General features: G+C 19.5%; 3 protein-coding genes across 7 annotated transcripts; all 3 read right to left on the bottom strand.

Annotated features, from left to right (window-relative positions):
* Nucleotides 1-144: 144 nt before the first annotated feature.
* Nucleotides 145-3,079, bottom strand: LOC107997026 (uncharacterized). Its single transcript, XM_017055365.3, has 5 exons — nucleotides 2,019-3,079; nucleotides 1,007-1,492; nucleotides 835-923; nucleotides 511-732; nucleotides 145-418 (listed from the first exon to the last, which is right to left on the bottom strand). The coding sequence occupies exons 1-5, from the start codon at nucleotides 2,136-2,138 to the stop codon at nucleotides 211-213; spliced, it is 1,125 nt and encodes a 374-aa protein (XP_016910854.2). The 5' UTR covers nucleotides 2,139-3,079; the 3' UTR covers nucleotides 145-210.
* LOC107997119 (rab-like protein 6) lies at nucleotides 2,390-6,292 on the bottom strand. 2 transcript variants are annotated; one of them, XM_062073363.1, is made up of 7 exons: nucleotides 6,135-6,292; nucleotides 5,447-5,642; nucleotides 4,891-5,375; nucleotides 4,034-4,815; nucleotides 3,412-3,913; nucleotides 3,127-3,339; nucleotides 2,390-3,045 (listed from the first exon to the last, which is right to left on the bottom strand). In XM_062073363.1, exons 2-6 carry the CDS (start codon nucleotides 5,571-5,573, stop codon nucleotides 3,139-3,141), a joined length of 2,097 nt encoding a protein of 698 aa, XP_061929347.1. In that variant the 5' UTR covers nucleotides 5,574-5,642; nucleotides 6,135-6,292; the 3' UTR covers nucleotides 2,390-3,045; nucleotides 3,127-3,138. The 2 variants fall into 2 exon arrangements, with proteins under 2 accessions (XP_061929347.1, XP_061929345.1); XM_062073361.1 differs by having other exon boundaries at nucleotides 2,390-3,339.
* A 238-nt stretch (nucleotides 6,293-6,530) lies between these two features.
* Nucleotides 6,531-16,973, bottom strand: LOC107997120 (histone-lysine N-methyltransferase SMYD3). Of its 4 annotated transcripts, none has more exons than XM_062073369.1 (7): nucleotides 15,580-16,973; nucleotides 8,328-8,551; nucleotides 7,951-8,192; nucleotides 7,567-7,871; nucleotides 7,183-7,462; nucleotides 6,941-7,103; nucleotides 6,531-6,826 (listed from the first exon to the last, which is right to left on the bottom strand). In XM_062073369.1, the coding sequence occupies exons 2-7, from the start codon at nucleotides 8,441-8,443 to the stop codon at nucleotides 6,610-6,612; spliced, it is 1,323 nt and encodes a 440-aa protein (XP_061929353.1). In that variant the 5' UTR covers nucleotides 8,444-8,551; nucleotides 15,580-16,973; the 3' UTR covers nucleotides 6,531-6,609. The 4 variants fall into 4 exon arrangements, with proteins under 4 accessions (XP_061929353.1, XP_061929351.1, XP_061929352.1 ...); XM_062073367.1 differs by having other exon boundaries at nucleotides 8,328-8,824; nucleotides 16,535-16,945; XM_062073368.1 differs by having other exon boundaries at nucleotides 16,535-16,945.
* Nucleotides 16,974-17,319: the final 346 nt, after the last annotated feature.

The following is a 17,319-nucleotide window of genomic DNA, read 5'->3' as shown; positions in this document are numbered from 1 at the left end:
AATTAATAATATATTTTTACACTATATTATTTTAATTTTTTGAAAATATAAAAAAAAAGAATATAGTTTGAATAGTAATAAATATTAAGTATTAAATATTTAAATTAATTTGTTATAATTACATAAAGAATGTATTAAAAGATATAGTTTCAATATTTATTTATTTTTTTTTTTACACAGTGCAATAATTTAAAAAATTTTAATAAATTTCTACTTTATTTGAAGAAATTCAGGATATTGTTTTAACCAAAACCGAACAAAATTTGAATCTAATAAAGCAATAAATAATGCCAATTTTGCTTCAACAGGTATTTTAATTTTTTCTTCTATATTTTGATCAGGCATTGTTTTATCAACAACATGTTTAAATATTTTACCATCATTATTAAGATAAAATGTAGAAAAACCATCGTACCACCTATTAATAATCTCAATTATTAATATCATAAATAAAAGAATTCTAATTATTAATATTATCAATTAATAAAAATTATAAATGAATCTACTTACGCTGATTTATTTTCTACCTGTTCTCTTGCATTAAATATTTTAATTTTCCAAAATGTAAGGAATACACGTGTACCAGAGGCACCTACTATACGCCAACGAACTTTAATACTATTATCTTCTGGGTGCATAGTCATTTTTAAAATTTTTAACTTAACATAAGCAAACTTTAAATGACCTACTAATCTTAATAATGCTATTTGCTTAAGATATTGTTCAATACCTCTATAAAACATTTATAAATGTACAATTCCTTTTTAATAACATATATTAATTTAAAAATAATAAAATTTTTCATATTATATATGTTTGAAATTATATACTTACATAGTTGTTGTTCCTTTAATATTATTAATAAATATTAAATCTTTTGTGTATATTGAATAATTCATTGATTGAACAAACAATAATGGTAACTGAAAGAAACACATTTTGGTGTAATAAAATCTCAAGTTTTATATAATTCCAAGCAATTTCTGTGCACAATATAGAGACATACATCATTACGAAGAACATCAAATACAGATTGTAATTGTGTTTCAAATGATTTACGGTCCTCAGAAGTTTGCATTTCATTTACATTTTTTACATTGGGAGAAATTTCTGCATAAAAAATCTTATCCTTTTCAGATTTGAATAAAACATCATTATTAAATATTCTTTTAGCTGGTACCATTTCTTTAAATGGTACATTATATTTATTTTTTAAATGTTCAGGTGAGATTTCCCATTGTGTATCTGTTTTTAATACTGATGTATATGTTAAATATGAATTGGTTACATTTTGTATTTGAATATTATTTTGTTTCTGGTAATATAATTTGATCATTTGTTGTTTAGTCCAGTTATGTTTCTTATTTAATGTTTTAGAACTTTTAATGTTATTAAAGGAAGAAAATAATACATTTTGCCTTGACAAATAAGCCATTGAATTCAAAGGCTTTTCTTTGAAATTTGTTATTGAGTTTGTTTGTGCATCTAAAAACTATAATTAAAGATTATTTTCTTCTTATAAATTAAATATCATATATATTAAAATATATATAAAATATATATTATAAATCTTATATATATAATTATTTATATAACAATAAAGAAATACTTATATATTTATATATATATATATATATTTATATATATATATATATGTAAACAATAACTCATTCTTGTTATTTGTAATTAATTATAATAAATAAAATATAAGTGTTTATATTTTCTTAATATATATAAAAAGATACCTATTTATTTTTATCAATTAGAATTTTTATAAAGATTCTAAAAATCTATGAGAAATTAAATATAGAAAAAAGGGACAGTATCAAATAATAAAATTCTTGTAAGAATTATGAAATATTAAATTATTATAACAAACTATTACATAAGTATATTAAGGTTAACTTATATTTCATAATAATGTGAAATGAAAAGTAAAGCAATTTTAAATGACAATAATTAAAAATTTTATTTAAATAAAAATGATTAAATATTATTGTATGAGTAAGGCTATTTACCTCTTCTAAAAACAAAGATTTAACATTTTTTGGTGGCCGATAGTTAATATCAGTTATTTGTCTTCGAATATTAACAAAAGATGTAAATTTATTTGGAATAGAACGTAAATAAAATGACATTTTCTTCAATTTTTTCTTTCACTGATTTGTATTCGATATTCTTTAATTACAGAAATAATGTAATATAAAATACAACTGTCGGCATGACCTCTTAGTATCATATTATAGACAGTATCCGGTAAATTCACACATGTTCAATTATAGTTTGGATAAGTTTTAACAGAATTGTAAAGTTTTAGAGAGGGCGTTTATGTTCAGTTAATAAATTTCAGTTTAAAATTTAAAAGAGGGCGCAAATATAATATTATATATGTACATATATGTATATATATTTGAAATTTTCACATATCACATCTAGAAAGAAGTAAATTATTTTTTTATGACAATTTCTTATTTATTTATGTACATTTATTAACAGGAAGCTGCATTGATGATTATTGCGCTGTGATATATACGATTAAAAAATTATAATAAATGAATATTAATAATATTAACAATATAGAAAACAATTACATTAATTTAATGCAATTTTTTTCATCTTAGAAAAAAATATTTAACGAAATAAATATAATAATAAACGAAAAAAAGAAATAATAAAATCATTACATTAATTTAATGTAATTTTCTTCATTTCAGAAGAAAACATTCAATAAACAAAAATATTATTCGAATTAAAATTCAAATTATTTGCAAATTTTTAAATATTTCATTAATAAAAATTTAATACATTCAAATAAATTCCAGCATATTACGTTCAAATTACAAAAATATATTCGTTCGTATTTATGTTAGATGTGTGCAAAATGCTAATTGATAAAATATTAAAAATGACTTATTAGAAATTTTTTTTTATATTTTATCATATAAAGAACTTTAACAGAACTCCAAATCTCTACTTTATAGGTAAAAGATATTTTTGTTTTATATAGATAAAAGATATTTCCAAATATTAATATAAAATTCATATCTGAAAATTCAATATTACATGATATTTTATGCGCTTTACCAAAAGACAGCGTTATTAATTAAAAATAAAATTAAATATTACATAATAAAAACACTATATTGCTTCATAAGCAACATCGACACCAATTCTAGTAACTGAACCATTGAGAAATTCTTCAAGCTCATCACGTTCTCTATTTTCATCTCTTGAACGGTGTAATGAACGTTTCTTTTTTCTATCTGCTTTATCGGTCTTTTCTTTATCCTTTTCTTTATCTTTAGATTTTTTCTTTTTCTTCTTCTCTTTGTCTTCTGTCTATTTTAATTCAAAATGATATTATTATTAGAAAAAATGAAGTTACATACTAAAAATATTTTATATGCATACCTTCTCTTTGTGTTTTTTTTTCTCTTTTAACACAGGGCTACCACCATCGGAACTCATATGACGTACACTGGTATTGTCAAGTAACTCTAAATGTACATTGGAACTTGTTACACTAACATCTAAACTTTTATCACTCAATTCTAATCTGTCTTTTCTCGTACTATTACTGCTTACATCTTCACCACCTTCAGGACTCTGTCTCCATTTGGAGTCACGTCGAAGCCAGCTATCAAATGCATCCGAATTAATCTCTTGTTGTTCATTTATATCATAATTACTTGATATCTGTAATTCTTGCTCTATGGATGAAATAGAATCACGTTTTGTCATTTGCCGCAATTTTTCTGAATTTAATTCTGTATTTGATAAAGTTTCGCGCTTGTGTTTTTGTTTACTTAATGGATTTTCAGCCAATTTAGGTTGAATAGGAGGTGTTGCTTCATCAGCTGATGATAAATCATCTTCATAACCAGCAACCAAAGGATTTGCAGTTTCAGTATCACTATAAAAAATAGAAAATTTATTATAAAATATATAAAAATTAAAAATAAATTAAATTATAGATATTTTTTTTACTTTATATAATACTTTATATAATCTATTATATATAATTCTAATATACCTTTCAGAATCTAGTTCTTCATGCTGTATCTTTTGTGGTGAAACTTGATTAGTATCTTCTAAGAATGATCGATCTAATAGTCCATCGTCAGGTATAAAATCTTCAACACTAGTTAGTGGTACATTTGTATTTGTGTTATTAATATGTGTGACTCTATCTATTTCTTCCTCCTTTTTATTACCAAATATTTTTGACATAAGTGATTGTGATTTATTAATTGAATCTCGTCTGTCAGAATTTTCATTTAAAAATTCAGCCATTTTAGAATCAGTTTTTAAAATATTTTGTGTGGTAGATAATGGTGATGTTTGTGAATTTTTAATAGGAACTATTTGATTTTCAGAAGCATGTATAAGATTTTCTTTCTTTGGTAGTGATTTCAAATCTATATTTTTTATTGGAATAGGAGTTCCACCTCCTATAGGACCAGGCATAGAAATTGATCTTTTAACTTCAGCATTTACATTTATATTGCCATTAGAAGATAATATATTATGATTGCTTAAAGAAGATGTGACATTAGGGACTAGGATACTGGCAGAGACAGAATCAGCAAGTGCTCTTCTTCTATTAACAAGATTATCTAAGAATTTATTATAATTAGCATCATCACTATCCTGAAAAAGATCAAGTTCTTGTATTGTCAAACGTGTCTCTTCTTCATTAGTTTCAAGTTGTTTTAATAATGTTTCTCGTTGCAATTGAAGAAAAGGTAGATTAAAGAATTTGTGTAAAAGTTTTAATCCAAAGCCATTTCTCATAGATGATTCTGCATATCTTACCTGTAAAAAAAAAAGAAATTGAATATGAAATGTTTTTTTCCCATTATTTATGATTAATAATAATAACAAATTTACTTGTGCTGCTCTTTCATGTAATGAATCAATAAAGTATGTCACATGATCTGATGTAACAGTTCTGTGATGTGCCATATCACAATGATTTCCTAAAACAATTACTGGAATATGGCTAGGAATTTTTGGAAGTTCTCTTTGAACATAATCAAATGTCCAAGATTTTGTAATATCCATCATAATAATAACACCATTGGTCCCTTTATAAACATCAAGAAATTCTGCATCTAAAGCAGGTTCCTCAATAACATTTTCAGACTGTGAATTGTCCATTTTTAAACCTTCTAATTTCTTTCTACGTCGACCTTTATCTACAACATCCCAAACTTCAACTTTAACAATATCATCCGTAGCTTTATAATTCCATTGTATACTGGTTACTTGTATTTCCTCTGTTGGTATATATTCTTCTATAAATTTTTGGCCTTGAAGTCTATGAAATAGACAAGTTTTTCCTACATTTCTGTCACCCTTTATAATAATTTTCACTAAAAATAAAATGCTTTCAATAAAAGGAATTTTATTTTTTTTTATTTTAAAGTTAGTTTAATATACTTACTATTATATTGTACACCTTTAGCAAATTTTCTTTGTAATGTTGTTGGCATAGATTGATGAGCTGGTCTAGGAGATATATTACCAACTCCATCAGATTTTCCAGCTAATCTTTTAAATGCAGAGAACATTGTATATTTTTTTAATGAAACCAACAATGGTTTTTAGATAAGATTTTTTTTAAATATTATATCAGATATCTAAATAAAATAGATACAAGAAAGTTAAATATTTTAATGATTAATATAACATATATTTAAATAAATAATATTTATATTTAATAAATAATTTGAGAAAAGAACATTTGTTATAATAACAAGTTTTTCCAACTAATTACTACAAATTGTATTAAAAATAAATTTTTTATAATGCAGTTCTATTTTAAGTTTATATAAAATCGAAAGTAATAAATTAAAATAAAATAATAAATTTAAATAAAAAAAATATAAGAATTACTTAAAGAAATAAATTAATATTAATAATGTTTATTTTAGTAGTCATTTTTATTGTATATAAAATCGAAAGCAAATAATAAATTTAAATAAAAAAAATATAAAAATTATTTAAAGAAATAAATTAATATTAATAATGTTTACTTTAGTAGTCATTTTATTGCATATATTAAAAAAAAATAAACATATTTTTATAATTAAATTTTTATAATTAATTTTTAAATAAAAATAATTACTTACTCCATATTATGTCAAATCTTTTATAGAAAATAAAAATTTATTCATAACAAGTAACCGATTTAATAAAACTTAAGCAGCTGTCACTTAGCAGCTGTATTTATTTTTTGTTGTGATGTTGGCAATTAATCATTTGTTTCATAATATTTATAATATCATTAATTTCAAAAAATTTAAAATATGAAAATATTAAAATAAATATTTAATTATCATTATTATTTTTTATATAATTTATTATGTAATATAAATATTTATAATAATATATTATAATGTTGGTATCAGTGATTCTTAAATGTTTCTTAAATGTATATTACGTTTTTAAATTGAAAATTTTAAATATGTTTTTTTATCAAAATCAAAAGTGATATGGTAATTTATATGAAATATTTTATATATATATATATATACTAAAATTATTTATTATAAATTGTACACTATTAGCAAATTACATACAATTATAAATTATTCATAAGAAATATTATGATTCATTGAATTCTTCTACAGTGGCTTGGTAAAGAAGTGGTTTCAAATTATGTTCAATTACAGTATGTTGTTCTCCATGTGTTATTGTTAATATTGCACTAGCTTTTCTTAATGTTTCAATAGCTTGTTTTAGCTTTTTTAAATATACCTGAAGTTTTCCTATTGATAAATATAAGATTCCAGTTGATGGATGAAATTCTCCATAGTATGTCCTGAAGCATGAATAAAAGTTATTATGAATTATTTTTTAACTTAATATAAAGAATATATAAAGAATATATATAAAGATATTATATTATGTTAATATTATATTAATATTGTCTTACAAATAGCCATTAATAAGTCTCTTAGCATAAGATTCAGCTTCCTCCCAATGTTGCAAAGTTAGAGAGGAATCAAAAGCACTTTGTAAAGTTTGTACATGCTGTATATTAAGAGGGTGTAAAACACCTTCTTGTTTTTTTAGACACATTGTGCTTACATCCAAATCTATTTTTTATTGTAAGAAAAAATATATTTTATATTATATATTAAATAATCTAATTAATATTATTTATAAAAAGGATACAGGCAATATTTTTCATGTTTTGCAAATGATATGCAGTCAAATCAGATATTTCATAAAAAGTCTCCTTAAAATTTTCAGGGAATTTTGTATTACAATTTTCACACATATCAGCATCAAGAGAACAAGGATATGTACAAAATTTATTTGGACATGCTGCTGCTTCCACCATTGGTTCTGATTCTTCACATTTTTTACAATTACACCAAAAATAATATGAACTTTGTAGTTCTTCACGTCTGTCTTTTGTTGTTTTAATTACATCAATGTATGATATTCTTATCTATATATGTTCAGTTATAATTGTATTATACTTTAAATGATTCTCTGTTGTTAACAGAAATTTTATTACAATATTATAAAAACAAAAATATTTAAAAGACTTGCCTGAGATAAATCTAAACAAGGAAGATCTTCTGTTGTTCTAATAATTATAGTTGTCCCCTCAAAGGTTGCTACAGCATTAGGTTTGCAACTATGGTCCAAAATAGAAGGTCCCAAATAAATACCAGCACCAATATTATTCATATCCAAATCAGATATATTAAAAGAATTAATATAAATTCTGCCATAAATACCCATTAATTCTGCAGAATTTGGTATAGACATATCTCCAAGAAATTCATATAAAACACCACATACACATACAAAATGTTCCATTTTTTTTTCATCTTTTTTTATATCAGAATAATCTAACAAAATAATAATTTAAATATTAATTAGATAGAATTTTATATATATTTTATGTGTTCTCTTACATGAAAAGCTTACGAGACATTAAGTCCTTAAATTTCCTATATTTAGTTTTACTATAATATCCTATTTCTTCACCTCCACCTTGATTTAATTTTATAATTATACGTGCCATTAATCTTGCAACATCTGGTATAACTTTTGATGAAAATCTTTTTAAGCTTGCACATTCTTTACTATGTATAGTCCAAGACATTTGTTGACAAGATTGATTACAGTAATAAATACATTTACAAACAGAACATCTAAAAAGTTTTCCACTGAAAAAATAATTTTATATATTATTTTAAAATATAATAATTTATATTATTATAATATAATAATATTAACAAATAAACATTGGAAGAAATAAAAATATTATGTAAATTAAAATTTTTTAAAAATGTTAAGAATACCTTTTAAAACAATAATCACATCGTTCATTTCTATATTTTGAATAAAGGACATAAGCAAATGGTTTAGCAGTAAAAAGAGTGGTGCCTTTTTTAATAAAATTTTCACTTTCACTCATTTTTAAAGTGTTCCTTTTATTAATATTGTTTAATTTAAGACGGGCTACATAACCATAAACAAGATATAAAATAGATTTATTATCCTATAAGATTTTGTGTCTCATGTTCTGAAATACCGATAGTACAAAGAATCAGATATCCTCTGTAACTTAATGTCTATTTATATGTCAAATCAATTATTGTCAAATTATATATCAAATCATTTATATGATCAAATAAATTTAGCGTAGTTAGAATAGATATTATATGAATGTCTGATAAAAATCCATTTGTTTTAAACGAAATATGTACCATTATGCTATTCAATTCTTATCTCTTATTTTTTATGTAATGTTTTTGAGCAAAATACTTATTTCGTTCATGTTCTGTTCATGCTCGATCTGTTTCATAAAATAAGTGGATTATTAATTGTGAACTTTTATGCATAATTTTAAATAATTTACAAAATTTAAAATTGTTGCGAATAAATAATTCTTTTATTAAATTAGTTTATTAATTTGATTGAAAAATAATATTTAAAACGATATATTTTGTTAATTTATAAATTAACTTATAAATTAGCAAAAATGTTTTATTTTAAAATCTCAAATAAATTTTAAAATGTGAATAAAAAGAAAATATTATTAAAAAAAATTATATATATATTTTTTAATAAAACAAAAGAATATAAAAAAATAAATACAATCACAAAATATCTTTATAATGATAAATTGAATGAAAAATAGATGATTTTAATATATCGATTTATAAACATGGATGATAAAAATCGATAAATCGTTTTTATCTCTAGTTTCTTGACGTCATTTTCTATTTCATATTACATGTTATATTAATTAAATTAGAATATTTAATAGATAGAATATATTTATAGATAAAATTACAACAGTAAAGTTGTTTAAAAACTAAATTTTATAATATATATATATATATTTCAATTTATTAGAACACATTGCTTAATTAAGAAAAATTACAATTCTGTCTTTTATCAAAAATATCATTATATTAAATAAGAAATATAATCAAACAAATTTATACAAATATGAATCACTTTGATAATTTAATTTTAATTATCTCAATAATTTATTAAAAGGTGAAAGTTGAATATTTTTATTTATATTTTTTAAAATGTTTTAATATGAAATTTTATGAAATTTAATTTAAAAAATAAAAGTTTATTATTCATCATATATATATATGACTCATTTAATTTGATAATTATTTGAATATATATTATAATTATTCAATATAGTTATTGACATAGTTTAATATTTGAAATTGAGAAGCACAATTTTTTTTAGTTAATTAATAGATATAAGCCATTTTGAAACTAGAATTTAGAAATTTAGAAATTTAGAATTATATTCAATATTTATATTCATATATTCAAATTTTCATCTTGATATGATAAATTAAAAGATTTAGATTTTTGTGATTTTTGCTTGTTATGATATATATTATTATACTAAATTAGACAATATTAAACAAAAATATTTATGCAATTTTTTCCATATTATATTAATTAATTATTTGATTTTTTTTGTATATAATTTAATTAAATATAACTTAATTAAATATAGATATAAAATCAATTTTTTTTTTCTACTTTTTATTTTAAACTATTTGCATTTTCTACAATTATAAAATAATAAGTAAAATTGCTAATACTTTATATATATATATATAATTGAAAAAATATGTATAAAATATTAAGAAACAAATCCTCAATTCATTCAATTCTAGTTATTCTTTCTTATAGTTAAAAAATAATAATAAAAAATATTAAGTTAAATTAGATATTAAAGAATTTAATATAATCAATATTTAAAATTTGATTTATTATTTAAATTGAGTAATATATATTCCATTATTTGTTTTTAAATATTCTTTTTTTTGTCCTATATTTCTTATATTTATTTTTATTTCGTTTTTAAATGAATAAGAAAAGAAATTTTTTCAAATGAATTTATTATTTATATTTTTAATTTAATTATTGTGTTTTTTAAATTTATTTTTATTTCATTTTAGCATATATATATATATTTAAAATATAATTTAATTGAGATTTTCTTTATATATTGAATAATATTGACATATATACAGAAATATTTAAATATAAATAATAATAATATAATAATATATAGAAATACAAATGAATATATATATAAATTTACACTATTTTTCTATTATTTTTATCTCTTTATAGTTTCAATTTATTTTATTTCAATTCTGGAATTATGATTTTAATCACATTATTTGTAATTTTACAAGTAGGACAATTTTTATTTTTGCTTTCTATAATTATATTCTATTAATGCATTTACTGTTTTTTCTTTCAATCTATTAGTGTTTCTAATTTTGACTTGTATAATGATAGAGAAATATTTTTTTATATTTGTATTGAAATGTGACAATAATTCAGCAATATTTTTGAAAATAAAAATATTACTTAAATTTTTAGTTGCATTCTAGAATTTAGATATATTTAAATATAACAATGTTTCTTTTTCTGTATTTAAAAAATAGAATGCTAATAATTGCCATTCATATTAACACTATTAAATTTTTATTTTTCAATAAATACCATAACTATTTGCATTTTCAGTATCTAATATAACATAATATACATATAACATATAACATGGAAATAAAAAGTTTAATAACTTTAAAAATTGTTCTTTAAACAGTTTTTTAATATATACTTGAATCTTTGAAAGCAATTTAATAAAACTTTTGTACATTAGCATAAAATTCCATTATTTGTTTTTCACAACAATCTGATATAAATTTATTTATATTAAATTTTTAATTTCATTTAATTTCAATTAAATACAAAATTTTGTTATAAAAATTATTTCTGGAGAAAGTAAATTATTTTTATTGTATATATCTAAATTGAATAAATTGAAAAATTATCTTTTTCAATGCAATATTATTTTTTTAACTTTAGAATTATATAATATATTAATATATAATATTTGAATTTTAAAATAAAATAATTAAATTTATAAATAGAGGTAAAATAAAACTTACAATTACACACAAATTACAATTATGCTTTTATAATCGAAATGATTAAATATTATTTTTATTGTCTCTGCTTTTATGTTTGCTTCTGCAAAAATATTAAATAAAACGATTTATCATTGCAATATCTTCTTCATATATACTAATGTATGAATAACTAAATATATCTAAATAATAAATTATTATCAATGTCTAAATAAATCCAAAGTAAATTCCAAAGTAAGTAAATCCAAAACAAATTCCAATCCAAAGTAAATAACAATATTAAACATTTAAGGAAAATGTTATAATTTTCGATTTATCCAAAACAGAAAAAAAATTTAAAAATTATCGAAATCAACATCGTAATAATTGTTTGAATTAATTACATAAACGAAAAAAAATACTAACTAAATTTATCATAATTTTATTATTTTAAGAACAAGAATATCCATATTTTATACGAAACATTTCTTTCTTATCTTTTTTATGCTTTATAAGTCAATTATTTTAATACATTTAATATTTCCTATTTAATGAAATCTATTTATATAAATTAAGATTTTCATATTTCAATTTTAGATTAGAAAGATTGAATTTTTTTTGCATACTGACAGTAATATAATTAAAAAATTATTTTTTAACTTAGTTATCAAAAAAAATTATCAAAAAAAATTTGTTTTTCTATATTTTTTATTAGTAAACTTTCAATTTGGAATTTTAATATAATATTCTTATTCTTTTTCTCAGAGTTAGTAAATTGTAATTATAAATAATTATAAGTATCATTAACTAATAATTAATTACTAACTAACATAATCGTAATGGTTAAATATACAAAAATAATTAAATATGATCAATAACTAAAAATGATTAAAAATTAAAATTAGAGATCGTAAACATAACAAAAAAATATACAAAATAAATATTATGATAAATTATAAAAAAAAAAAATAATTAAATAAAAAAACTTGCAGATTTAGTTTTTTTAATAATTAACTTTTAATAATAAATTTAAATAGAATCGTTGTGACAGTTTGTAAAAAAACTTCATAAATCGTTATCAATTATATAATAACATATTGTTAATATTAATTTTCTTATATTTTTCTATTTTCTCGAAATCGTAAATCATATTTCCAATAACATCTGCATAATTACTAATTATAATTATTTATTGATTGACTGCAACAATAACAAATAAGACTAGCAATGATAGCAATTATAATATTTTATATGTTTATTAACCTTTATTAAGCCATGAATCCAGTCATTAACATATTGAATCACATTATATCCGAATATCATTCATACATTTGTCAATATTTGCCTATATCATTGGTCATAGCACAAACATTGAAATGATAAATATATATGTATACATATATATTTATATATTATATATTATTATTTATATATTTATATAATATTATTAATTATATTATATAATTATAATTATATTAATTTTATTAATTATAATTATATAATATTAATTATATATTATATATTATTTACATATTATATATTATTATATATGTATATATATATATATGTACTATAGCTTATCAAAAATAAAGACAATATGTGTAAAATACGAACTCGACAGGTAAAAGATCACATATAAACACAAAACTTTTTATAATTGAAATAAAAAAAATACAATTTATATTTTTATACAAAACTTATACAAAACATGATATTTCGCTTATATTGGATAACAATTTCGTAGATCATCAGTTAATGAATTACTTCTTTTTTATTCGATATATTCTCAATATTTTTCAGTTTAAAGATATTGCTAAAGTAAAAATGATATTGAACAAATGATAATTGAAATTCAATGTGTATATTTGTATATTTCTAATTTCTTTCAAAATTCTGTAAAGGTTTATTTATCAATTAAAAAAAGATGTTCATGAAAATTAATATTAAAAAATGGATATTTCAAGTGAAAAAAAATATTTAACAAAAAGATGGTAAATATTGAATTTGAAAAAAATACATAGCATAGTTTCGCGTGAAATGACAAAATTTTTAATATATATTTGCTATATATATATATATATATTATGTATCTGCAATACAGACAATCTGCAATAGACAAATCAATTATATAGACTCAACTCAACAATTTCACATCAAAATATTATGTATTATTTTAAAACAATTCAAATATAGAGAAAATTGAACTTTCAAAAAAGCTAATATAAATATAAATATAATATAATATTAAAATTTTCTTTGTGATTAAATATAAATAATAAATATAAAAAAAATGCACAGAATAATATTTTAAAAAAACTCAGAAGTTTCAGAAAAATCAGGCTCTAAAATCATAGAAGAAACTGCAAATAGACCATAATAAATCAGAATGAATTGTACATAATTCAATAACACGAATAAAATACAAAATACACGTGCATCTATAATTTATTAATAAAACAAAAAAACTTTTAAAATAATCTACTAGTATTATTTATCTTATTTATTTTGAAAAATATAATATTTATGAAGATAAATGCTTTATGGATATATAGTAAATTAAATATAAAATATTTTATTCAATGTAATTCCTATCATTTGTTAACATTATAAATTCTCATGCTATATCGATCTCATAACGAGAAACGCATTTGATAATATGAAATTGCATTAGATCAATCATGAAAATTTTTATATGACTTGAATTCTCTAATATCCAAAATCGAAAACAATTTCAACTATGTATCATTGCATATAATAATAATAATAACTGGTATTTTATAATATATTATTTTTCACAATATAAAAACTTACAAGAGAAAATGTTCGATATACAAATTCAAAAAATAATGAAATTTTAAGAATATGTAATATTTATGTAAATATGTATTATGCGTATATATATATATATATATTTTTTTGCTGGTTAAAAAATTTTAAAGAAATGAAACCAACCTTAAAAATATATATTCTGTTTATTTAATTTATTATTTATGTGTTTATTATTTATTCAAATATATATATGAAGATATAAATTCCACTCGTTATAATTAATCTCATATTTGACTAATCTTTGTAAGAATAATAGCAAGAACCAAGATTGATTTATGAAGCAATCATAATAATTTCAATTCTTAGTAGTCAATTTATTAGCGATTTATGAACTTTTAAAATAATCTACTAGTATTATTTATTTTATGTACGTTTTTTTTTAAAAAATTTAAATGCAATTTTCGCTTTATCAAGCTATATTTGCATGTCAAATATTTTATGATCAAAGAATCATTATCTGACCTCCACTTATTTCAATATGATCCATCTTTGAAAATCTTCAAATGCTTGGTTCTCTCACTCCAGTTAGACTAATTAGATAGAGAAAGAACTAGAATCCAATATAATTTCAAAAAATCAATTTCAAAAATCAGTCTCTATTAGAATTTCAATGTATCAATTTTAAGGCAAATAGGTTTTCTTGTAAATAAACAATTAAAGAGTTCAATCTTGATAGTAGCAGTAATTTAGATAACTTTTATAACTGTAAGAATATTTGTATCTATTTGTTTTGTATACATAATTATATAATTGCTTTATTTAAATTATTAAATGAAATAAAAAAAAAACACAAGGAGAAAATTGTTACAATTAAATATGTTTATAACAAATTTGTAATATAATATAATATTTAGCTTATGTTTTAAGATGTTGGTAATATATAAAAAAATAAAAAATTATAAAATTTTCATAAGTTTTGTTTTATAAGTAAACATTTCAATCGATATTGAATTTATAATATGAACAAGAATGACTAATTGAAAGTAATATATCTATGCTCATATAGATCATATAACATCAATGAATGAAGAAGGAAAATAAGTACTTTTCTTGTTTCAATATTATTTTGTGAGATTCCTCAATTACACATTTTATATGTTAATTTATTAACATATTTATAATTATATTATAATTATAATATAAGTTTGATATTTGAATAATATATTATATTTTAATACATTTACTTAAAAATATGTAATTTATCCAGATCTTTTAATATTTGTATTTTTATATTTAATAATTTAATGACTTATGGATTAATAATTTATATGATTATATATGTAGTTTAATATAACATACTTTAAAGAAATACACTAACCTGATGATCTATTAGTAAAATTCTTGCTCTTTAACCAATTTAACCAAGGAATTTTTTTCAAATAAACATGAACATGAAACAAATCAGCAGTAGTATCTTAATGTTATATATATTGAGAAGTATTCTAATTTTAATTCTCTGAATTGTAAATATAATGATATTTATAACATAATAATATTTCTTCTTGAATTATAAAGTGAAGATTCTTATTAAATAATTTAGTTGTATTTAACTAAAAATTATTTAGTTAGAAATGTGAATATAAATATTTCTATATTTGAAGTATTAATATAAAATTTGACAATTATAATTATAAATCTAAGATATTAATAAAATTTTTCATTATTTTATTTTATATTTGAAGTTTTTGTAAAATATATTTTTATTAACTTTATGGCATGAATATTAATTTTTGATATATTTATTTTATTGTTTATCTCTGAATTTTTAATTATTATAAAATAGATTCATGAAAAATTTGAAAATCTCTTCTGTTAATAATCTTTTTATGCTATTATTTAATGTTTTTTTTTTTCCTTTCAATATTCAATATAATTATTTTTTTTTAATTTTTTTAAATTTATATCTTATCTCCAATATTTATATATATAATTTTTAATTTTTCTTCTTAAGCAATGTAATATTTTTTTGGCAATTTTAAGATTTTACTATTACTTCTTTCTATTCTTGAAGTATAGGTATTAGTTCAATTTCATCAGCAGGAAAATTGAAATTTAATGATTTTTTTCTATTCAAAAATATTTTTTTTTATAGCTTTATTTATTATATGATTAGCATTAGTTTTTCTTACTTTTGTAATATTTACCAATATTAATATTTTGCAAAGTTTGTTAATTTTTTTGATTAAATATAATTCCATTTTATTGCAAAGCCTTATTTTTTGTGCAATATAAGAATGATTAATTTTTTGTTATATATTTTTTACATAACTCACGTGATTATTTTCAATAGTAACTTGATTTTTCACATAGATTGATAGTAGATTTTAAATTAGAATTTATATATGTTATTATTAAAATAATCTTTTAGCTATTCCATATTATTAAAATATTTTCCAACATTTTTGATTACTTTTGAATTTTTTAATTATTATTAAAACTGCAATCTAATTTCACTTCTAGCGATTCATGTATACATTTCAATTATAATACATTTCATAAATACATTTCAATTATTTAAATATTGATCCCTAAAGATATAATTCTTTTTGATGTTTTATTATTAATATTTTCCATTTTTTTGTCCTTTTTTTTTTTTATTACTTTATTCGTAAATTTTTTTTTCTCCATTATATACCATACGATAAGAGAGCTAATACATAACTGCAAAACTCTAAATTAAACTGTAGAATATTATAGAATGTAAACCTGTGAATTGCATATATTAAGATGGCCATTCATATTATATTATTTTGTATTATTGTATTATTTTATCGATCATATCGCAAAATCATATTGTAAAATTTTATATAATGATTTTATATTTAAAATATACTATTATTGTTTTGTATTAATTTTTACTATTCAGAAAGATTTTATTATAGATAAATATTGATATCATTTGCTTTATTGATCATTGATATCATAAAATTTATCATATCAAATAAAAAATTGTTATATATCTATTACATATATTATTATATATTATTATTTTATTGTTATAATTTGATATACAATTTTTTTATATGTATTTAAAAAGTAACATCATTCTTTATAATAT

Source organism: Apis cerana, linkage group LG3 (assembly GCF_029169275.1).
Source record: "Apis cerana isolate GH-2021 linkage group LG3, AcerK_1.0, whole genome shotgun sequence".
Taxonomy (NCBI): domain Eukaryota; kingdom Metazoa; phylum Arthropoda; class Insecta; order Hymenoptera; family Apidae; genus Apis; species Apis cerana.
Note: the sequence above shows the minus strand (reverse complement) of the source record. Positions and strands in the feature narration are given on the sequence as shown.